Below are 24,755 nucleotides of genomic sequence, written 5' to 3' on the forward strand. Positions count from 1 at the left end.
AGATATTATGGTAAATTTAACATATCTAATCAAAGTTCAATATCAGTCCCTTTCAATGTATACTCCATATATCTGATACTGGTAAACTTTGCCAATACCCTGGAAAGGACATAACACTTATCCAAGGTGTAAGCATACCTATCGCTGATTATCATGCGAGTCTAAATCCAGTGAACTGACACATCAGGGAATTAAACTTTTGAACCTATAAACAAGATTATATTCCACTGTGCTGACAACACTATAATCATTAACAAATACATATGTTCTGGACTTAATAGAATTTATACATTAAATATAAACATGTGAACCATGCAACATAAAATGTTATTTCTGATCTTTATTAACTAGTAAATCTGATTATATTGAAATGGGTTTTATTTAGGGCACAAAACCCAACAACAAAGTCTCTTAATTAATCAATAAATCCCAAAACCTCTTTTCTTCACAATTAAGCCATTGCTTAGTGAAAATTCATAAATAAGACATAGTCTAATTTTAGAATGATAATTGATTAATTAAAACCAATTAACTGAGTCTGCAAGCAGTATTATCTCAACTAGTGTGGGGACCATGAGCCTATATAACCAAACTTCTAATAAGTAGAACTAGAATTTACTAACTTATTAATTTCTCCTTGCACCACTATAGATTTGTAATTGTACTCTTAATTATATGGAACACTCTATATGTACCAAGATATAGATACGCTATCAATTATCCATCTTTCTAATCCAAATAGTCAAAGATCCTCTGTAGATAACCTACATCGAATATGGACAAATTTACTGTTCTACCCTTCAATGTATTTTATCCTTAAAGCACTTAGCTACCTATAAATGATATTTCAGTAAACTAATATAATTACCGAAATGAGATCTCAATCATTTATCTCTATTAAGCCAAGCTCAAAGGAAATTATCGTTTCACTTCTAAATACTTATATAAGCTATAGATTCCATATCTATGATTAGCACTCCCACTCAATTATACTATCATGTTCCCAAGATATAATTATCCCCCTGAACCATTGGCTAGCTTTCACGAACAACTCTAAGAATATAAATAATACAATTGAGATCGAACCTAACCATCTGAGGATTAAGATCTATTGACCTTAGATCAACCAGTGATATTGACTTAGAAAGATATAACAGTAAGTTTATGATATCTTATCTAAGTTCAATATCGGTCCCATTCGATGTATACTCCATACATCTAATACTAGCATACTTTGCCAATGCCTTGGAAATGACATAACACTTATTCAATGTGTAAGTATATTTTATCGCCGATTATCATGTCAGTTTAAATCCAATGTACTGACAAATCATGGGACTTAAACTTTGAAACATATAATCATGATTATATTCCATTATGTTGACAACACTATAATCATGAATAACTATATGTTCTAGATTTAATAGAATTTATACATTAAACATATAATCATGAAGTAAATCATGTGAACCATGCAACACAAAATGATTTTTGAACTTTTATTAATTATTACATCTGATGATATTGAAATGAGTTTTATTTAGGACACAAAACCCAACAGGAAGGCCCTCAAATGGTTATTAAAGTACTTGAAGGGCACTTGGGATTATAGTCTGACCTATGAGAAAGCAAAAGGAGAACTGGAGTTGAAAGAATTCGTGGATGCTGACTATGCTTCGAATAGAGATACCAAAAAATTGACCACATCTTACGTGTTCATGTCAAATCAAAACTGTATATGCTGGAAGGCCCAGTTACAGTCTGTGGTTGCTGTTTCCACTTCGAAAGTAGAATTTATGGCTACTATGGAAGCATTCTAGGAAGCTTAATGGCTTTGGGGAATTCTGTATGAATTGAAACAAATAAAAAGAGGAGTGATTGTGTACTTGGATAGTTAGTCATCCAACCATCTTTGCAATAACGTGATTTATCATGAAAAAAGCAAATATATTGACTTAAGACTCAACTATATTAGAGAAAAGATAGAAGAAGGACTAGTTGAATTAGAGAAGTTTAGATCAGAAGATAATTCTGCTGATGTTGTGACTAAGGTATTAACAGTGAACAAGTTCAAGCATTGCTTGGACTTGATCAATCTCAGAAGTTAGTATACTGAGATATATGGAACACCAACCATGATGGTTGCATTCTTTCTTCATCACCATCATATTTTAATTTGAAGAAACTAGGTGGAATTTGTGGTATAGTTCCTCTAAATAAATAAGTCTTCAAAGGTTATTCATTTACAAAAAGTTAAATGTCATCCAAAAGGGCGTTCCTTGAAGTCTAACTTGTCCATCCGAAAAAGAGTTCTGGATGACTAGTTGTTCCCTCCTGGAAGGGAGTTCTGGATAATCGACTCTAATTGTCACTATTCCTATCTAAGAAGTCCCTTCAACACCCACTTTTGTCGATTGTCCAGAAGTTTGGTTCTCATTCGAAAGAGCTTTAACTTAAGCTGACATGGAGATATGGTTACAAGGAGTTTGTTCAGTCATAACTGACTTAACAACTTAGTTATTGCAGCCACCAAATTTGGGATCCTTATCCCTGATCTATAAATACTACCAACACTTATCATTTTGAGGAGCACGAGTTTGAGGGGTGACTTCGAAGTTGAAGATTGAGATTGAAGAGAGAGAGAGAGAGAGAGAGAGAGAGAGAGAGAGAGAGAGAGAGAGAGAGAGAGAGAGAGAGAGAGAGAGAGAGAGAGAGAGAGAGAGGTACAGAGAAAAGAGAGAGAGATTGAGTTTGGGATATGTATGAATAATTTTTTTGTAGATGAAGAAAATTCTTGGGTAAGAGTGTGAGAGATAAACACTTTGAGAGAATCCAAATAGAGAATCCTCTTGATTGTAATTGTACCCTGTTCTTGCTCAATCAATAAAGACGATTTTAGTGGTGTTCCAGAACTAGAGTAGAGTCATAGATCACATCGATCTAGAAGACTTGAACCAGTAAATATCTTGGTGTTGATTTTATTGTTTTATTGCTTAAATCGTTTCTGGTTGTGGTTACTCTGTTTTTCCTTGTTTTATCTTCAATTCTTGTTAGTGAATTATTAATCTTATCATTAATAATTTGTTCAGTTAATTTGATTTTGCACGTATTAGTTGTATTTAGTTTTATTTTGTTTGAGAAGCTATATTTCCTTTTGCATATGTGTCCATAAATTCGAACAAAAAATTTACTATTTCCTTTTCTTTTTATAACTATAATCATTAACTGAAATCCTTCATTAACTCTTTACATTCAGTGAAGGGCTTCATAGAATCCTTTGTTCTGCTTCACGCAGATAAAGAACTTTACAACTTATGCATTCAGATAGACCAAGGAAAGAAAGTTCAAGGACAAAAAAACAAAAATCCAAAGTCTACCACGTCAAAGGTAAATAATATTAGCGGAGAGAACTTTACATGAATGGAAGCTTAACTGAAAAAAGCAGCTTCTCAAACAATAGTATGGAAGCTTCTATGAAAAAAATGGCAAATATTTTGTGGGGAGATCTATATACCCAACATACTAAACATAAAACAATGCATGTACAATAAACCTAGGCCATGGTCTGTGATGTTGTTATGGACCCAGCAGACATGTGAAATTAATTACCCTCCAAAGGTAGCACAAGGGTCCTTCAATAATAAAAAACGAATGAATTAAATATAGTTTATGAGGAAGTGAAAAAGAATACAGAGAAATTTGTCATATTAGTTTTTGCTTGTCTTGAACTTCTTTTGCGCTTGGTCAGAGTCATTGACACTAGCAACTCTAGAATGTTTTATTCCTTGATTGCTTGATGGAATCTCCTTATCCTATGGACCACAAAAGAAGAGAAATATTTGGTGAGAATCCCATACACTAATGTTTTTTTTTGTAATCAAGTCCAAATTTTAAGGAAATTTATCAACTAGTGGATGAAATGTCACTTTGTTCTATCATCCCATCATTATAGTTTATGATTAGGAGAATAGCATAAACACAATCTGTTTACCTTAGTAGTGGATGTTGACGCAGTAGTTCTACTACTAGCTCGCTTACCGAGCTCAATTTGCACAGAGATGCTAGCTTGTGACAAATCCACGCCTGAATGCTGCAGTGCTTGTGTCAGTGTATCTAACAACCTGTTTTGACACCAAAGATCCACCATTTGAAAAAGAAAACTAGAATGATGTGATCCAAAAATTTAAACAATATTTCTTGCATAACTACTTGCAAACATATAGTCGAAAGCAACAGGAGTATATTATTAAATCTACAAGTTTTAGACATCTGCACCTAAAATATTTAATAGAAAACAAATAAGCGTAAAGTATAGAATGCTCACCCTTGAGAATATGCAGTAGAGATGCTAATCGTACCACCTTCAATAGTAAGCTCTTCTTCCTTCAGCTTATCACTTGCAATAGAACCATCAACTGTGGTACACGATCTAGTCTGGCATAACTGAGACTGAGGTTGAAATGATCTATTTTCCAAATCAGATGGCAGCCTAGGTGGACAATGAGATGATGCACCACCATTTGGCAAGAAAAAATTTGGCTGCAGTGACATGGGAATAGTCACTCCCTTATTTGTTACAGTTGTAGTACTAATGTCGGATTCTACCAGGTGCTGAGCATTCCCTGGAGCTTTTGGAATTGCAGTGGCATGCTTCTCATCGAACTTTGAAGCGAAAACTAATGGAGGACCAGACACACCATTCAAAGCTTGAGAATGATCAAAAGCTTCCCCAAGCCTATGATTGTTTCTCTAGTTCAAATGATAAAAAAACAGTTAATATGATGATGTTGTGAGTGTAACCAACCATTACATATAATTAATGAAGAGAAACATCATACATTCTTCACTTGATATTTTTTCAGTAGCATAAGAATACATAAATATTACTTAAGTAGTATTTTTGACGAATGGTAATTTTTTAAGAGAAAGTATATTCATTGTCTAGGAAAGGAAGAAATATTTACCCAAGGCATCAACTTTGCTGGTTCGTTGGCCCATCCTTGGAAAGACCCCTCGTGTTTATGTACTTTCTCTTGTAGATACTGAATGTACTCAATAACCTGAAGAATGATTAAGAGATGCCCCATTATTCCACAAATAAGTACAAGCAAAAGAATAGAAATTATATTAGAAAATGTGTGTACCTCTAACAAGAATGATGCCTTATCTCTCTTTTGGTCAATATTAGGGATAAGTTCTCTTAACCTCTGAAACCTGCATAATAAATTTAAACTAAATAAAGAAAGCAGCAATAACCACAAACCAGTCCCACGATTCACTCAGGGCATACATCTGTCACACGTTGAAAACAGCAGCGAATTACCTGTCATTAATTTTGCTTCTTCGGCGTTGCTCTGTCGCAGAATGCTTTGACCGTGGTGTGTTAGCCTTCTGATCGGAACTCTTGCCATCAACTTTTACCCTCAATTCTCCTACAACAAAAGGAAAAAGTAACACTATTTTATTTAAAATTGTCCACTACGTTGATTAAAATGACATTCCACATTATTCTTCAAGGGGAAGAGGAAAGGTAAATAACATATAGTTCCACTTCATTCTTTAATGATAGTAAAATTGAAAATTAAAAATATTCGAAGCTTAATACAAATTTGACTAGAAGATAGATACCTCTTTGCGCTGTTCCAGTAGAGATTTCCTTTTTAAGAATATACTGGTCTTCTTCCTCAATCTCGTCATCCTGGGAACAACCCTTGGCGGACTTTATCATCTCCATGAAGCTCTGGTTCCTCTGTGCTGATGGCCTGGTCAAAATTACAGATAGATACTCACATGTAAGATAACATCCACTATCAACAATGCATAATGTTTGAATTCGACAATAACAAAAGAACTGTACCGGTATATGTATAATACACACATTTATATATATATATATATGTGTGTGTGTGTGAATATATTAGAGAGAGAGAGTAAGAGAGAAAAGGCTTACTGAGATGAAGAGAGAGAGCTGAAGCTGCCTCGATGATTGCTGGAAGATGACTGTGACGGCCGCTCCGTTGAAGCCCATTGTCCTACTCTGGCCACAGGCTCTGTCAGATGCAGACCTCAATATTAGATTCAGCTCCGCTAAGTTGTTGGTAGCTCAATAATAAATCAACACATACATTTGTCTTTTCTTTTGTCTTTCATAAAAGTAGAAGTTCTGCTAAAACTTTTACTTATACTTATATATTTTAATTTATTTTATCCTTTAAATAGCTATTATATTAAGTTCTTTTTTTGATAAAAATTACTTTTAAAAGTGTCGATATCAATAAAAAAAATTGTGAGTAAAATAAAAATGATATAAATTATTTTAATTTTAAAAATAATTTCTTAAAATTCCTTTTTTTTTTAAGAGAAGTTATAAATTTTAAATTTATTTTCTAAAAGAACTTTTAAATTAAAAATTAATTTTTAATTTTTTATCTAAACACAAAAAAACTAAGAATAACTTATAAAAACTAAACCAAAGATGCTGTTGAAATAAAAAGGAAATGGGCTTACGGCCGAAAGTCCAGGCCCGTTTTGAACATTTATTACTAGTCATTGTGATTTTAGAGGATCCAAATCCAATGATCCTGGCCTAAGTAGCTGACTGTTTGGAAGCACCACCAGTCAGTTAACATTCTAGTTATGATATATTTTATGTTTACTAAGAATACTCATTAAATTATACAAGTAAGATCAGATTTTGAATTTAGTTTAACTATACATAAGTACAGATCATTCTATGGCACGTGGGCATACTGACCAGTTAACCGCCCAAAATAGTATTTTCCAGTCTGGTATTTTCTTCTCATAATTGTAAGTTTATCGTATAATATGGTAAGACTGATTATGACATGTTCGAACGACACCCTTGATGCATTACATTACATATAAGTAGAATCTTACCTACAACACCGGGTTTGTCTACAACCATATTCTCCTTCCCTGTCTTTCCCTTCTTCACCGCTGGTTCTTCCCACAAAGTGAATCCACTTCCGGTAAAAGAACTGCAGTTGGAATTCTCATCATTTTTGTCAGTACTACTTGCCTGAGCAGCTGGATAAACCATCCCCTCTGGTTTTGGAACCCTGCTTTGAATTTGATTGAAATATGAAATGTGGCTTATACTGTAAGTCCCAATCCCACCCGGGAGAACGTGCTCCACTGGAGGTGGCGCCGGAGGAGGTGGCTTCTCGCTTGTTGATATCTCCACTGAGGTTTCTTCTTTAGCACAGGTAGCCTTCCCTACTCGTTCCAGTGGTTGTAAGAAATCATGAGTCTTGAGGTAACCTCCTGCTAATAAATGAGAAAATTAAGAAAAAGAATTACTGATTACGTTCATCAGCAGTTGATATAATTGTTGCCTAAACATTCTGCATGAACTTTAGAAGTACACAACTCTAAGCTTAAGCTTATAAGATCTTACCCTAGAATATTTTGCTTTTCGGGCCAACTTTTACTATGCTGGCCAAACGTACGTCATTTAGAATTTGGCTAGTACTTTATCTAATCTATAAACACAAATTAAGACATTTGATCCAAAACATCAACATGATCAATAGATTCACACACACGCACATAAATATATACTGTTAAATGACGAACTATATATATATATATATATTATAATGTGTTTAATCTTCGTACAACGAAAAATATGCCGGGCTATGTTGTACTTTAGCTAAGGATTTTTATAGATAATAATAATGAAAGGATTAAATAGCAAGACTTTTCGCTAAACATATAGCTTTATGCCATGTGTGAGACAAAAATATCAAAGATCATTGAAGAAACAGCGATAAACCTCCGCAACATCTACCTCCAACTTTCCAAATAAAAAATCTTTGACCAGAGAAAAGCAGGAAATGTACACAAATCATTCACTTTCATTTTCTGGAATATTTCCGTTTTAACGTCATAATAATTATTTAGACACCTTCAATGCAGAGCGGTTCAAATTTAGATGATAACCATATTAATACCATGTGATTAGTCTCATAAAATTGAAAAAGAGGGGCTATGACTTAGAAAGTGAAGTGGATGATGAAAAAGAAAAGAAGGGCGTGCGTATGAGGGTAAAAGGGAGAGGGAGAGGTGGTTGAAGAAGAGAATACAGAATAGTATACCATGCACCTGCGCATATGTGATATGTCAAATCATGGGGTAAGTGGGGGCCACTAAAACCCAAGGCGCAATCTGATGGTACCCTATTTATGGCCTCATGGCCCAGATCCATGATCCATTTTCCACTCACGTGCATCCCTTTTCCTTAATTTTTTTATTTTTTTTTGCTGAAACATCCTTTTCCTTAATTAACTATACTGTACTCATAAATTTCTCACACCACTATGTTTTTGCTTCCCCCCTAAATTTCGCATTGTTGGTTAAAATCAAAATAACCAGATTAAAATGAAAAAAATGTACATAAATCAATATTTTGGAAACATTTTTTTTTTAAAAAAAAAGAAATTATAAATAAATAAATAGAAGAGGAATGGAATACCTTGAGAAGCTGGTCTTGGATCTTGTTGGGCAGTTGAATGATTGTACAGTGACAGAAAGTCGTGTGTTGGTTTTCTTCCTGTGAATAAACTTGCAAAATTAAAAAAATAAAAATAATTTCTTAAAAAACATAGTTAAAAATCATAGAGAGGCTAATTATTTAGTTTTTTTTTTTTCAAAAATAAATATATAAAATAATATGAAGAAAAAAAACCTGCTTCGAAAAATACCTTCGGTTCCGTAGGGTCGAGGTTGAGAAAGCTCCATCCACAGCTTAGATGCTATTTTAGTAGATATTTTTTTGTTTCAAATTCTGAAGAATTTCGAAATGAAATTCTCCGGTAATAGAATTGCTAAAATTTAGGGATAAAAAAAAAGTTAGAAATGTTCGAATTCTGACGAGGGCCTTCTTAGATCCGTGATAGAGTATTTTCGATGAGCAATTTCCCCTTCAGATGAAGATCAAAGACGCATTAAGTACTTTTTTTTATCCAGGCAACAATTTTCTGAGGAAAGAATCGGAACCAAAAAGCTGATGAAATTTTGTAGTAGCTCCTCAAGAGAATTTTTCTCTAAATGTTTATTTCTGGAGAAAATTCTTTCTCCAGAATAATTTAGCTATCTCAATTATTGTCTTTAGGTACTAATAACACCAAATCGAGCAAATCTGCAACCGAATTATGCAATCACCTACCCAAAAAAAAATGATTATCCAAATATTTAAAAACGATATATATCTGAATCAAACATTTATATCAAAACAAGCGATGATTCATCTAGAGCTTGGATCCGAGAAGTATTAAGTTAAAATTGATGAAATAAATGAAACTTTAAAAAAATAATGTGAAAGAGTACCTGTTCAGCTTCTACACTTGCTTAGGAAAAGTTCACCAAGAGAAAGAAAAAGAAAGATAATTTTCAATTCTGAATTGTGAGCTCTGAAACACATGAGCAGCTATTTTCAGAAATGGGAAAAGCGAAAAATTGGGTGAGAAGAATATTCTCCAAATACCAACCCTAAATGATTTTACAGCAATTCAATCTCTCTTTAAACTTCCTTTTCTTCGTTATCAGATAGCGAACAGTGCTGTAGTAGTCTGGGCCTCAGGTCGCACTTTCTCTCTCTGTGCGTGAGTTCTTCGATTGAATATCTTTTTATACAGTTTTCTTGTTTGCTTTGCTTTGCTTTGATTTCTGTTATTTTTCTCCTTTTTTTCAAATCGTTATTTATCGTTAGGTAGAAAACGCCGTTTACTTAGCACCGTCGAGGCTGATCTAACGGCGTGTAGTGTACCTGTTTAGCGCCGTTTATTTTAACCGTGTCTAACGCTTTGTACTACATCACGGAACTCAATAATTTTAGCTGTTTTGTTTTTTAATGAGAAAAAAGAAATTGTTTTCGGCAATCCCGATTAGTATGTAAATATTTTATTTATATATTTTTTTAACGATTTGGCAATCCCGATTAATAATTTTCTTTACTGAAGCCTTCTGTCTTTTTGCCCACCGAAGAGAAGGTTCTCTTTTTCAAAATAAATAAATAAAACTTCTGAACTACACAATTTTTTTTTCTTTCTTTTTTTAATGACTACACAATTACTTTTTTTAAATCCACTTTTTTTTTTTTTTTCTACACTTTGATTAATCCATTTTTCATTTCCATTTTTTTTTTCAAGATAGTTACACTCTTACAATATTTATTTCAAATCCAGGAACAGTTATAAATAAAATTATCTCCCTCATTATAGCATGTGATCTAAAATTTGAAATATATATATAATTTTGAGGATAAATTGTAGCAAAATTTTCAATAGGTTCACTTTAGGAGCAATTAACCCTAAAACTTAAATTTTAACGGTAAAACTCTCAAAATCACAATACCGTTAACAATTTATAATTTTTATCTAAATTAGTTTCTTTTTCTAGATTGATTACTTACTAGTGATAAATCACATTCAACGGTCTATCATAGGATAAACTGCCCATCCAGGCCATAGAATCTTTTCCACGTGTCACCCAGATAGATAACACATCACCTTATGCAAAAATTGGGATAACATTTGCCCTAAGTCCGCATAGGGACTTCTTGGTCAGACTTATTCGGTCACCAAGCTGATCAAATGGGTGACACATGTTCGGTCTTCAAACCATTCTTGATCCGATGTGACTAGGCGGTTGTCTTTACGATGTTTGAAGCATTTAATGCCATCTTGGAGGCTGGACCTCGAGACATGCAATGACGGTTGTCAAGTACAACGTGCATGACATTTGCACTTTTTTAATGAGCATTAACTGTCCTTTTTCGTGGAGAAACCCAAAATTTAAATTTTAGCTTACGAAATTGCCTCTTTAACAGCCTATATTATAGGTCAAAAACTATCTTATACTCTTATAGCCATTTTAATTTTCAAACAATCAAAGCCATATTTTCCTTTTTATTCCACTCAGAGCTTCGAAGAGTTCTTGATGAAATTTCACCCTACTGAAGCCATCTATGAGCATTTTTTAAGAATTTGCGAACAATGAGTAAATTTTCTTTCACCTTTCTATTTCTTTTAATTTCATGCATGACTACTTCGTACTATTCTGGGAAATTTCATGTTCTTGAAATTGTTCTTAGATGATCTTAAGCTAAGAGATATTAGGGCTTTTAATTGCTAATGTTAATATACACAGGACTTCTAGGCTTCTAAATTTCTAGCTTTTCCTTATTTTGTTAGGAATTATCTTAAATCGCCCATTTGGGGCCTTTTGAAAATTTTCCTGATTTTTGCTGCTCTTTTAAACTTTTTGACTTGAGAATTTCATTGTTGGAATGAAATTTCTTCCTTTTTTCTTTTGAATCAGCCTGGTCGGCATATCAGATGTGTTTTACCTTCTAAAAATTCGTACCTCTGGCCGGTTCTCACCTTTTTGTCTTCTTTCTTTTGTAGATGAACCCTTGTGAGTACTAGGAAGGTAACCACCAAATCAATAGTGACCTTATCCATCTTCTTCACGAGACCCATCTTCAACTCAGTGCAGACTCATCTTCATCTAGTGAAAGTTCATCCACCTCAAATTCTGACGATTGGGAATTCAACAGTGATTCCTCGGAGTTTTCGAAGCTCGCAATTTGACATCATTACTACCCAGACCGGCTAAGCAAAGAGGGATACAATTGATTTATTTGGGAATAGAATAGAGGTTGAAGGCATTATCTCACTACTTCTTGGACGTACAAGGTCCGAGCCAGTGTCATTGATATTGGGAATATTTTACCAGGATCTGGATTTACTAACAAATATGTTGAATTAACATCCTAAATATGAATTATCTAAAACAATGAAAATAAACACATAAGGGTTTAAGAAAACCTTACAATGATTGCAGCAGAATATAATGACTCATTCCGTTCAAGATCTCTAGCCCTTGAGTCCTTTCTGTAGCAGAGCATTATCAAGATCTAAACTTGGATCTCTTTCTCTTCTTCGGGTTTGGTTACTACCGTCTTACTCACTATGATTGAGTACTTGACTTGCTATGCGTGAGCAGGTACTCTATCATTATGGGTTTCGAATGTGAAGAACAATGAAGGAGGCTGAAATCACTAAGGAAGGAACTCTCTCATCTATGTTGGTTGAATAGTCAAGTTGACATTTTTTTGGATGAATGAGAGCATCATGTTCCTTTTATAGTGTTTCAACTAGGGCTTAGGACTGAATTATATAGATTAAAAAAGAATAAAATATTGAGCGAAAATCACTTATGGCCGTACACAATAATGGACCAATTTCTAGTTAGATTTTTGCCACTTTATTTCAACCACTTATTCTTCTGTTCAATAATACCATATTTTTCAATTCAATCTTATAAATGCAAAAACTATTTATTTAATAATTATAATTAATTACTAAATAAAATTGTCATTTATGTAATTTATTAATTAGACCATACAAAGTCACTTAATTAACAAATTGACCCCAAAACTTCTTTTCTTCACAATTAAGCCCTTGCTTAGTAAAAATTTATAAATAAGACGTAGTCTAATTTTAGAATTATAATTGATTAATTAAAATCAATTAACTGAGTCTGCAAGCAGTATTATCTCAACTAGTGAGGGGACCATGGACCTATATAACCGAGCTTTCAATAAGTAGATCTAGAATTTACCAAGTAAACTCTCTAACTTATTAATTCCGCCTTGCGCCACTATAGATTTGGAATTGAATAACACTCTCAATTATATACAACACTCTATATGTACCACGAGATAGATACGTTATGATTATCTATTGTTACAATCCTAGTAGTCAAGGATCCTTTATAGATGATTTACACTGAATAGGGACAAATTTACTGTTCTACTCTTCAATGTATTTTATCCTTAAAACACTTAACAACCTATAAATGATACTTCAGTAAACTAATATAATTACTGAAATGAGGCCTCAATCATTTATCTCTATTCAGCCAAGCTCGAAGGAGACCATCGTTTCACTTCTAAATATTTATAGAAGCTATAGATTCCATATCTATGATCAGCGCTCCCACTCAATTGAACTACCATGTCCTTGATCTGTATGTCACGAGAAGATCCAATTAGTCGACTTTAACGAACAAACAAATTGAATAACATAAATACTACAACTAAGTTGAACCTAACCATATCAGGATTAAGATCCATAGACCTAAGATCAACCATTGATATTGACTTAGAAAGATATAACGCTAAGTTTATGATATCTTATCCAAGATTGATATCGGTCCCTTCTAATGTATACTCCATACATCCGATACTGGTTAACTTTGCCAATGCCCTAGAAAAGACATAACACTTATCCAAGGTGTAAGTATACCTTATCGCTAATTATCATGCTAGTCTAAATCCAGTGAACTGACAAATCATGAGAATTAAACTTTTGAACATATAATCATGATTATATTTCACTGTGTTGATGACGCTATAATCATGAACAAATATATATATATATATATATATATGTTCTGGACTTAATAGAATTTATACATTAAACATAATCATAAAATAAATCATGTGAACCAAGCAACATAAAAGCGTTTCTTGATCTTTATTAATTAGTAAATCTGATTATATTGAAATGGCTTTTATTTAGGGCAAAAAATCCAACAATTGACACACTGCTTGAGGGCTGACCAAAGCCTTCAAAAAACACACTGCACTAGAGAAAATTGTTGTTACCGTTGCGAGGAATACTTTTGAGTCAAAATTTTCATCTAAACATGGACTGATGGTGAAAACTAAACAAATAACGAGGAAAACTTTGGATATTGATGCTCATTTTCCCTGACTATTCATGATGGTCGAGGTGGACCAAGCTAGACCACCTAGGGATGATACTAAAGTTACTGCTGGAGATGTTGAAGTCTTGGAAATTGAGGTGTAGGGCGAGGTCCGCCCCGCTAATTCTCCTTATGCTGAAGGAAAAGAAGAAGAAAAGGAAGGAATTTAGGTTATTCCGTTTGGTATATACAATGAGGATGAAGAGCCTGTTTCTGAGCTCAAAGATGTCTTGGTTACAGACCAAGACTATGTTGAAGAAAAGTATGAGGAGGCCCATCCCTTCAGTATTAAAGTGCAGAAATGTGTTCAGTGGGTCTCCCCTCCTTCTACGGTCATGTACGAGAGACTGAAAAATCTCTATGACAAGGGTGTCCTTGGTGGGGTTGAGGCTTTCTTACCTACCCCTAGGCAGCTGGCTACCAACTATGGAGAAGGATTTTGTGCATGGTCTGGACCCCAGGCCATAAAAGGTGCAATCTTGCCCATGCATCTGTACATTAGGAAGATCGCAAACTATTACAAGATCTGCTTGACCCAATTTAATCCTAAGGGCATCAAATATTTGGCTACATTGTTCGTGTTGTACACCAAATAAGGATGGGGTCAGCCTTCCACCCATAACACCAACTGACTTTTTGACTTGAAGTCATATCCGAAATAGAAAAGGTCAGGGTACTTCTAATTTTCCCAGAATGAATATCAATGGCTAAGAAGAACCACACACAAGAAGGTTTTAAAGATTGGAGGCTTCTTTGAAGATTATTATATTGTTTAGGATATGGATGTTGACCATCTTTCTTTTGAGCTGGATCCACCTTATTTCCACCCCCTTTTACTTTAGGGTTGAGGTCGAGGGCACATGAAATTCTTCAACTCTTAGCGTGTGCTCAGAATATCTCCCTCTTGACTATAACTATAAACCTCCTCGAGTATGGGCTTTACCCGTCCGAAGAGGTACAAGAGTCTGACCAAGCAGCCAAAAAGACTTCCATCGAGTTGAAGATTCCAAAGAAGAAGAAGAAGAGGAAGAAGAAGAAGAAGAAGAAGAAGGATCTTGTGGAGCATCAGGAGCCGATTGAACGGCCTATCCAAATTAGAGATGACCTCGGGGTGGCTACTTGTCTTGCAACCCTAGTAATAGGAAAGGGAAAGGTCGTGGTGGTGGAAGATGGTAGAGATTCTTCTGATGAGGATGCCCCATCTCTACTTATTTGGGATGGTTCCCCTTTCGAAGTCTAGGGTAGCCATTATTTAACATAATTTTGCTTCTATTTTTACTTGTCTATATTTAACAAGTGTTTTTATTTTTGACAGCTATGTCAGAGAGGTTGAAGCGCGTATTGAAGAGGAAGTTTAGTGATAGCTTTAGTTAGAAATTTCCTGCTACGTTGGAAGATACCCTTCTAGTGAGAATTGCGTCGAGCTCTCAGATGCCCCACCTAGATACTGAAAGGAGCTCTGTGGTCGCAGCCATAGACGTTTTTGACTCTCCCTCTCTAGCCAAAAAGTCCTCCAAAAATCTACCTCCAACTGTCCAGGCAAAAATTACAAAGTCTTCCAAGGGTCTGACGAGTTCTAAAGGTGCCAATTCTAAATGGCATAATTTTTTGAAGCCAATTTCCACTCCACCTACCGTGCGACCTGTTAACCTCAAAAATTAGTGCTTGTAATTTCCGAGATTAGCTGACCAAGGCATGAGAGATGACATGGCAAAAATCACTTGGCGCAAGAATGACTCAATGTCACTCTCCCTTGAGAGCGAAAAAACTTAGCCATGAGAGTGACAATGTCACTTGACCTTGAGAGTGACAAAGTCACTTGGGAAGGGCATTGAGAGGTCAGTCAGCAAAGGCAATGAAATGTCACTCAGCCAAGGACATCTCAACTTTGTAGATCTATTTCTCATCTTTCTATAGCAACTTGAATTGCCCAAATTGGGTTAATATTGGGGGAGTTATGCTCTAAACATGCAAGGGGTGCAAGATGAGTAAGACCCACTTGACGAAGAAGCCTTGGACCATCCTTAAGGCACCCAAAAAGAACTTCTCGAGAAGTCGCTCATCAAGAACTTCTCGGGTGATCACTTGGCATGAACTCCTTAGAAGTCACTCGACATGCACCCTGTTGGAATAAATTTTACCAGGACCTAGATTTACTAACAAGTATGTTTTTAACATCCTAAATATGAATCTCTAAAATAATGAAACTTAAACACATATAAAGTATGAGAAACTTTACATTGGTTGCAGCAGAATTAAATGACTCCTTCCCCTCAGATCTATTATCCTTGTTCCTTTCTGTCGTAGAGTATAATCAACATCTGAGCTCGACACTCCTCCAGTTGTTTGAATTCTTCACAGTCTTACATGTTGGAAATTTATTTTACCAGGATCTTAGATCTACTCACAAGTATGTTGATTAACACCCTAAATATGAACTTTCTAAAACGATGAAATAAACACATATAAAGTTTAAGAAACCTTACATTGGGTGCAGCGGAACATAATGACTCCTTCCGTTCAGATATCTAGCCCTTGATTCCTTTCTGTAGCAGAGAATTATCAATATCTGAACCTGGATCTCTTTCTCTGAATCTTTGATGCTGAAACTCCTTCTTGCAAAAGTCTTTCTTCACGATCTTCCTCACTATGATTGAGGTATCACTTGCTGTGTGTGGACACTACTCTTACACTAAGAATTTCGAAATGTCAATGAGGAAGAGAGAGAGTGGGTTCGGCCAAAGATAGGGAGAGAGAGAGGCTCAGTTTTTTCTGAATCAGAAGTGTCAGAAGAAAAGTGTAGAAATTTAGTGTAAATTTCCTGAAGCCTTCACTATCTATTTATAGCATTCCACTAGGGTTAGGTTTGAATTATTTGGCATTAAAATAATAAAAATATCATAGGGAAAAACCCTACAAAAGTGGCCGGCCCTATACATGTGGATTTGGGCCTCACTTTTTACAATTTTGCAGTTTTATCTTTTCTGCATCTGATTTTCTCAAAAACGCCAATTTTCTAATTCAACCTTTTAAATGCCAAATCTAATTATTTAATAACTATAAATAATTATTAAATAATATTGTCATTTATCATATTTATTAATTGAACCATACAAAGTATCATAATTAACAAATATGCCCCTAAAACTCTTTCTTTTAAATTTCGCCCTTACTTAGTGAAAAATTCACAAATAGACATAGTCTAAATTGAGAATTATAATTGATTAATCAAAACCAATTATATGAGTCTTACAAACAATATTATCTCAACTAGTGCGGGGACCATGGGTCTATATAACCGAGCTTCCAATAAGTAGATCAAGAATTTAGCACTAAAATTCACTAACTTATTAATTCTTCGTTGAATCCATGCATAGAACTTAGAATTGCACTCTCAGTATATAGAATGCTCTATATGTTCCACCATATAGACACATCATCAGTTATCCATTGTTATATCCTAATGTGATCAATGATCCTCTATATGAATGATCTACACTGTAAAGGGATTAGATTACCGTTACACCCTACAATGTATTTATTCCTTAAAACACTTGACCCCGTATAAATGATATTTCAGCTTATGTGAAATGAGTACTCCACCATTTATGTTCGTTTGGTCAAGCTCGAAGGAGATCATCCTTTGCTTACTATTCGCTGGATGAAGCTATAGATTCCATGTTTATGATAGCGCTCCCACTCAATTGCACTACCGTGTTCCCAAAATGTACGTATCACCCTGACCTAAAAGTAGGCTTAACTAACAAATCAAAGAACACGAATAGCCTCTCGAGATTGAGCCTAATCATATCAGGATGAAGATCATTTGATCTAGGATCAACTAGGCGATATTGACTTGAATAGATATTACGGTAAGTTTAATAAATCTAAGTCAAAGTTCAATATCGGTCCCTTCCGATGCATACTCCATGCATCCAACCTGAGCTTTACTTTAACCAATGCTCTGGAAAGAACATAGCACTTCTCCAAATGCAAGTAAACTCTGTTGTAGATTATCATATCAGTAAAACCCTATGTCTGATAAATCTAGGAAACTTTATTCACATAGTCATGTTTACTTTCCAATGTGTTGACGACACAATAAACAGGATCAAGTATGTGAAAAGGGTTTCAGATGAATTTACACATTATGTACATATAATCATGAAATAAATCATGTGAACCATGCAACATTAAATGTTATTTCTGATCTATATTAATAAGTAAATCTGATTATTTTGAAATGAGTTTTATTTAGGGCATAAAAACCCAACATTACACACTATGATTGTGGACTTACTTGCTATGGGTGGGCATGTTGGGTTTTATGCCCTAAATAAAACTCCATTTCAATAAAATCCATCTTATTCAATATCAATAAAGAAACAGAAGTATTTTTCATTCATTTGTGTATGTTTTGGTTCACCTTATCAATTATTTGTCTATTTGATTTATAAATTCATCTGAAACCCTTTTCACAAACTTGATCCTGTTTATTGTGTTGTCAGCACAGTGAAAAGTAAACATGACTATGTGATTAAAGATTCCAAGATTTATCAGAACACTGGGGTTTTACTGATTTGACAATCTACAACAGAGTTTACTTGCATTTGTAGAAATGCTATGTTCTTTCCAGAGTATTGGTTAAAGTAAAGCTTGGGTTGGATGCATGGAGTATGCATGGGAAGGGACCGATATTGAACTTTGACATGTATTTATTAAACTTACCGTAATATCTATTCAATTCAATATCACTTAGTTGATCCTAGATCAAATGATCTTAATCCTGATATGATTAGGTTCAATCTCAAGAGTGTTATTCGTGTTCTTTGATTTGTTAGTTAAGCCTACTTTTTGGTCAGGGTGATACGTACATTTTGGGAACACGGTAGTGCAATTGAGTGGGAGCGCTAACATAAATATGGAATCTATAGCTTCTATCTGGTGAATAGAAAGTAAAAGATGATTTCCTTCGAGCTTAACCAAACGAAAATAAATGGTGGAGTACTCATTTCACTTAGCTGAAATATCATTTATACGGGGTTAAGTGTTTTAAGGATAAAATACATTGTAGGGTGTTACGGTAATTTAATCCCTCTACAGTGTAGATCATCTATATAGAGGATCATTGATCAAATTAGGATTATAACAATGGATAATTAATGACGTGTCTATATGGTGGAACATATAGCGTTCTGTATAGCTGAGAGTATAATTCTAAGTTCTCTGCGTGGATTCAACGAAGAATTAATAAGTCAGTGAATTTAAGATCTAAATTCTTGATCTGCTTATTGGAAGCTCAGATATATAGACCCATGGTCCCCACACTAGTTGAGACAATACTACTTGTAAGACTCATTTAATTGGTTTTGATTAATCAATTATAATTCTCAAATTAGACTATGTCTATTTGTGAATTTTTCACTAAGCAAGGGCGAAACTGTAAAGAAAGAGTTTCTAGGGTATATTTGTTAATTAAGATACTTTGGTTGGTCTAATTAATAAATATAATAAATGACAATATTATTTAATAATTAATTATAGTTATTAAATAGTTGAAATTAATATTTAAATGGTTGAATTTGAAAATTGGCGTTTTTGAGAAAATGAGATGCAAAAATGATAAAACAGTAAAATTGCAAAAGTGGGGCCCAAATCCACTAGCCATGGCCGGCCACTTATGTAGGGTTTATCATTTAGTATTATCATTCTTTTAATGCCAAATAATTCAAACCTAACCCTATATGGCATACTATAAATAGATAGTGATGGCTTCAGGAAAAGTAACAATGCATCTTATTCCTTTCAGAGAAAAACCTGAGCCATCTCACTAAACCTAGCCACCACTCTCTTTCCTCCTTCTTCCTTGATTGTTTTGAAACCTCTTAGTGATAGAGTAGTGCCTACACACAGCAAGTAGTACCTCAATCATAGTGTGGAAGATCGTAAAGAAACCAATTCAACAAGAAGGACATTCAGGCTCAGATCTTGATAATACTCTGCGACATAAAGGATACAAGGGTTAGAGATCTGAGTGGAAGGAGACATATTATTCCGCTGCACCCAATGTAAGGTTTCTCATACTTTATATGTGTTTACTTATAATCGTTTTAGAAGTTCATATTTAGGGTGTTAATCAACATACTTGTGAGTAGATCTAAGATCCTGGTAAAATAATTCCAAAAATTTGCCTTAGAGCCATGGTAATTGATTTTCTTGCAAGAAATTTGGACTTAAAACGATTTGTTTGTGATTTGGATGGTATCATGTTGTTTTGTGTGTTGTATTGATGATTGATTGATGTTTGTAAATTTTTGTGAAAAATAATTGAATTTTTGTTTCTGGAATTATTTTTATTGGATAGTTTGGAAAAAATTAAGCAATTTAATTTTTTACAGAACTCAATTTCGATTTTATTTGAATTAGTTATGAATTTTTGAAAATCAGAAAAAATTAGGGTGTCATCACCCATTCACGCGCGCGGATGGCCTTTTTCCTCGGCCAGACGTGTGTTAGGACAAGATTTTGTCCGAGCAACACACGCATGGGGTGTCTGAAACCCCATTCCACACGCAGGTATCATGCTGGCGTACCCCGGCGCCGAGTTTTCTCGGCCAGACACCCTCTCATGCGCGCGCGGACAGTATCCAATGCATACTGTCCGTACCACTTGCAAAGTTTTTCGTTTTCTTCGATTTTTCATGGTATTTCATGGAATTAACTTCCAATTTTCTGTGTAGTTTTGTATTTTGATTTTTTATTTTCATATTTCAAATCTAATTATCAGAAATAAATTAATTTGATTTTTTAAAATTAATTTTAGATATTAGTGTAATTTGAATTTGAAAATAGGTAAAAATCTATCTTTTTGCTTAATTTGTTATCTTATTTTTAAATTTGGTTATTTTATCTTATTTTTTGAATTTAAGGTCAGATATTAATTTTTTTTTTTTTAAAAAAAAATTATTTTTTTCAAATAATTTGACCTTATTTAAAATTTAAAATAAGATTACTATAATCATGATATTTTGAATAGAAATAAGATATTTTACTAACTTTTAAATTTTGTTATTTTTTTATTTAAATTAAATTATAAAATCAGAAAAGGATATTTATTTATCATTTTTTATTTTATTGAATATTTAATTTATAAAATAACATGAAATTTTTAAAAGTGGTTAGCAATTTTTTTTGAAATGATATTTAGGTTAGTTGAAACCTAATTTTTCAAATTTGTAGGTTTAATTTTAAATTTTTTTTATTTCATTTAAAGTGCCGAAAATATTTTTTTTAATTTTATTTATTATTTTTTGAAATTAATTATTTAAATTAAATAAATCCTACAACCAACTATCCAATTCATCTTGTTGCATGAGTATGTGTTTTAGCTTATGTGTAAGTTTTATAAAACCTATTATTGCTTGATCTAAATTGCCATGGTTAACTTGTTGACAGATCCAATGATCTGATTTTAACCGATGGTTCAATCGTCAATAGGTCAAGTGAATAATTTGTAACAGGTAAATTTTACATTCTTCTTTCATCTGTGTATGACCTAGTAACATGATAGGATCCATCCAAATGTGTGTGCCTGTGTGAGCCTATATGTTTACTTTTGTTATAGATGCATATAGGTTGTTGTTGCTAAATAAAATGTCATACCTTGATAGATTTTATTTAGGCCGATTTAGTTTTTGGGGCTATTCTATTAATTACAGTTGTTCATTTTAAGGTTAAATTCCTCTCTTTTGGGTCTTGTGTGAGAGTTGGGGGCCAATAGAAGTGGGTACGCCATACTGAACCCAGCTCCCCCTCACATGAACTACCCCAATTGTGAAGGCCTATTTGCCTGATTTGGATAACTGTGCTAGGTTAATTAAATTAGTTTAACCTAATAAAATTGATTAGCAACATAATTAATTTCATTTATTTTGAAATTAATTTAAGAAAACATAGCTTAATGAATTATATTCTAGATAAACTATATGTATTTTTTTGTTTTTAATTAAATATAGAATTATAACCAACTAGATTCTTTCTGAAGCTCAATTTAAATTATTTCATTAAATATTCCTATTTAAGTTGAAAATTAGTTATTTCTAACTAATCAACTTAAATCTGAATATCTTTTGAATTTCAAATTTCAAAATTAAGTTGAGGAATTTTAGGAATTGGTTATTAAGATTCTTTGGATATTTTTTAAGTTGATATTTTTTCAAATATGGATAAACTTAAAATGGAATTTTTTTTCAAATTAAGTGGTTACAACTTAATTTGAATATTACATTAAATCATAATTTGAAAAATATTTAAGTTGGATTTTATTTAGATTCTTTTAAACAACTTAAATAAGATATTTTTTCAAATTTGTTCCATTTTTAAAATTTCAAATTTATTTTTCGAATTTAAATAATAATTGAAATTTAATTAAAGTTGGATTTTTTTTTTATACTAAACCAACTTTAATTTGAAAGCTTTCATTATTAAAATATGGAATAAATGATTAAATAAAATACATATTTTAAAATAATGAGCTTTAATCAAGAGACATTCGATCTCCATTATTGGTTTTACATAGCTTTTGTTTTAGTGAGTAATCCTCCCTAATGGAGGAACGTTCATTAGCAAGTTAGCACCGTTTAATCTCGAAAGATAAGTATTATTTGTAAGTGTTTTATATTAGTATTGATCACCCTAATAGTTGCGACTGTATTTGACTTACAAGAGTATGAAATAACGGTGGAAGCTCATGAAATAGGAATGACCTTGACTCTCGCCTAAACGGGACAACGTCGGATTCTCTTTTCGATCGAATAAAAGGTTGCTAGAATGTTTATCATTTTAGATGAATTGACAACTCTATTCAATGGATGATGCTTTGACTCTCGCCTAAACGGGACACTATATCAGTTTGTTGGAAACCTTGAAAAATAAACTATGTTAGATTTTGTATTTTTATAACATAAATGATTATTTGCTATTTTTTGAACTTGTGTATGAATTTATTGAACCAAAACCTTACTTCTGTTTTATTGATGTGTTGTAGTGCCAATATGAATAACCCTCACCCCGATCCACTCCTACTTAATATCTTAGCAAAAGAACTCTATAGTGTGAAAATGCATCTTGGTAGTTGCATAAACTCGCACCTGTTGATGATGAATCTGAAGTTCCAAAAGGCAAATCTACTGGGAATTGAATTATCAAAGGAACAATGGGTACAATTCATTCTTAATAGTCTTCCTCCAGAGTATAATGGATTTGTTGTATCTTACATGATCAACAATTTTAACTCCTCTGACATGGACAAGCTCGAAGCAGAATTACGAGCTCATGAACGGAATTTGATTGCAATGGGACCTCCTGGTTTTGAAAACTTTAATCAGAGGAAGAGGATTAAGCATGAAGGCTCTAACAAAGTTGTTTCTTCAAGTACAATTATCAAACGTAATCTTCTCTGTTCGAATTATAATGAAAAGTGACATCAAGAAGAACGATGTCCCCGGGCTCTAAACAATTCAAACGAAGGTAATGCTTTTGTCTTTGAACATGTGTTTTAGAGAATGAAAAATCCACATGGATTGTTGATTCTGGGTCTACTAACCATGTATGTGTTGGAAATATTTTACCAGGATCTAGATTTACTACCATGTATGTTTCATTAACATCCTAATATGAATTCTAAAACAATGAAATAAACACATATAAAGTTTAGTAAACCTTACATTGAGTGCAGCGGAATCTAATGACTCCTTCCGTTCAGATCTCTAGCCCTTGATTCCTTTATGCAGCAGAGCATCACCAAGATCTGAACCTGGATCTCTTTCTCTCCTTCCTTTGTTGCTGATTCTCCTTCTTGTTGTTTGGAATCTCCTACAGTCTTACACACTATGATTGAGATACCACTCGATGTGTGTGGGCACTACTCTATCACTCAAGGATTTCGAAATTAAAGAAGAAAAGAAGAGGGAAGTGGTTTCGGCTATAGAGAAAAGAATAGGAGGCTCAACTTTTCATCTGACAAAATTAAGTGTGAATGAGAGCCATCACTATCTATTTATAGGTAACCACCTAGGTTTAAGTTATAATTATTTGGCATTAAAATAATGAAAAAATAAATGATGAAACCCATTAAGTGTGGCCGGCCATGGGCTTTGGATAATGGGCCTCACTTATGCAATTTTGCTGTTTTATCATTTCTACATCTCATTTTCTCAAAAACGCAAATTTTCAAATTCAACCATTTAAATGCCAATTCTAATTATTTAACAACTAAAAAATTAATTATTAAATAATATTGCCATTTAATATATTTATTAATTAGACATATAAAGTCTCTTAATTAACAAATAGAACCTAGAATCTCTTTTTTTACAATTTCGCCCTTATTTAGTGAAAATTCACAAAGTAGACATAGTCTAACTTTAGAATTATAATTGATTAATTAAAATCAATTAACTGAGTCTTACAAGCAGTATGGTCTCAACTAGTATGGGGACAATGGGCCTATATAACCGAGCTTCCAATAAGTCGAACCGAATTTACCAAGTAAATTCCCTAACTTATTAATTCCTTATTGAATCCACACTTAGAACTTGGAATTGCACTCTCAGTCATATAGAACGCTCTATATGTTCCACGATATAGATACGTCATTAGTTATCCATTGTTATGATCCTAATTTGATCAATGACCCTCTAATAGATGATCTACATTGAATAGGCACTAATTTACCGTTACACCTTCAATGTATTTTATCCTTAAAACACTTAGCTCCGTATAAATGATATTTCAGCGAAGTGAAATGAGATCTCCACCTTTGTTTAGCCAAGCTCGAAGGATATCATCGTTTCACTTCTAAAGTCTTATAGAATTTATAGACTCCATATTTATGTGAGCGCTCCCACTCAATTATACTATCATGTTCCCAAAGTGTACGTATCACCCTGACTGTTCAAAAG

At 33.4% G+C, this 24,755-nt stretch overlaps 1 protein-coding gene across 12 annotated transcripts; it reads right to left on the bottom strand.

Moving 5' to 3' along the window:
• Nucleotides 1–3,374: 3,374 nt before the first annotated feature.
• LOC115709430 (transcription factor BIM1) lies at nt 3,375–9,717 on the bottom strand. 12 transcript variants are annotated; one of them, XM_030637535.2, is made up of 13 exons: nt 9,510–9,717; nt 9,349–9,431; nt 8,724–9,160; nt 8,495–8,572; nt 6,898–7,287; nt 5,951–6,050; nt 5,629–5,762; nt 5,324–5,432; nt 5,145–5,214; nt 4,965–5,060; nt 4,325–4,749; nt 3,992–4,121; nt 3,375–3,812 (listed from the first exon to the last, which is right to left on the bottom strand). In XM_030637535.2, the coding sequence occupies exons 3-13, from the start codon at nt 8,758–8,760 to the stop codon at nt 3,708–3,710; spliced, it is 1,674 nt and encodes a 557-aa protein (XP_030493395.1). In that variant the 5' UTR covers nt 8,761–9,160; nt 9,349–9,431; nt 9,510–9,717; the 3' UTR covers nt 3,375–3,707. The 12 variants fall into 12 exon arrangements, with proteins under 12 accessions (XP_030493395.1, XP_060968243.1, XP_060968242.1 ...); XM_061112260.1 differs by having other exon boundaries at nt 6,898–7,284; nt 9,510–9,691; XM_061112259.1 differs by having other exon boundaries at nt 6,898–7,284; nt 8,724–9,183; nt 9,510–9,691.
• Nucleotides 9,718–24,755: the final 15,038 nt, after the last annotated feature.

The sequence above is a fragment of the Cannabis sativa genome, chromosome 3 (genome assembly GCF_029168945.1).
Source record: "Cannabis sativa cultivar Pink pepper isolate KNU-18-1 chromosome 3, ASM2916894v1, whole genome shotgun sequence".
Lineage (NCBI taxonomy): Eukaryota > Viridiplantae > Streptophyta > Magnoliopsida > Rosales > Cannabaceae > Cannabis > Cannabis sativa.

Excerpts from the sequence above, each read along its gene's own strand:
- LOC115709430 (XM_030637535.2), bottom strand. The coding sequence starts at position 8,760 with ATGGAGCTTTCTCAACCTCGACCCTACGGAACCGAAG. Across the intron at positions 8,573-8,723 it reads TCGACCCTACGGAACCGAAG|GAAGAAAACCAACACACGAC; the intron begins GTATTTTTCGAA and ends GTTTATTCACAG. Across the intron at positions 3,813-3,991 it reads CGTCAACATCCACTACTAAG|GATAAGGAGATTCCATCAAG; the intron begins GTAAACAGATTG and ends TGTGGTCCATAG.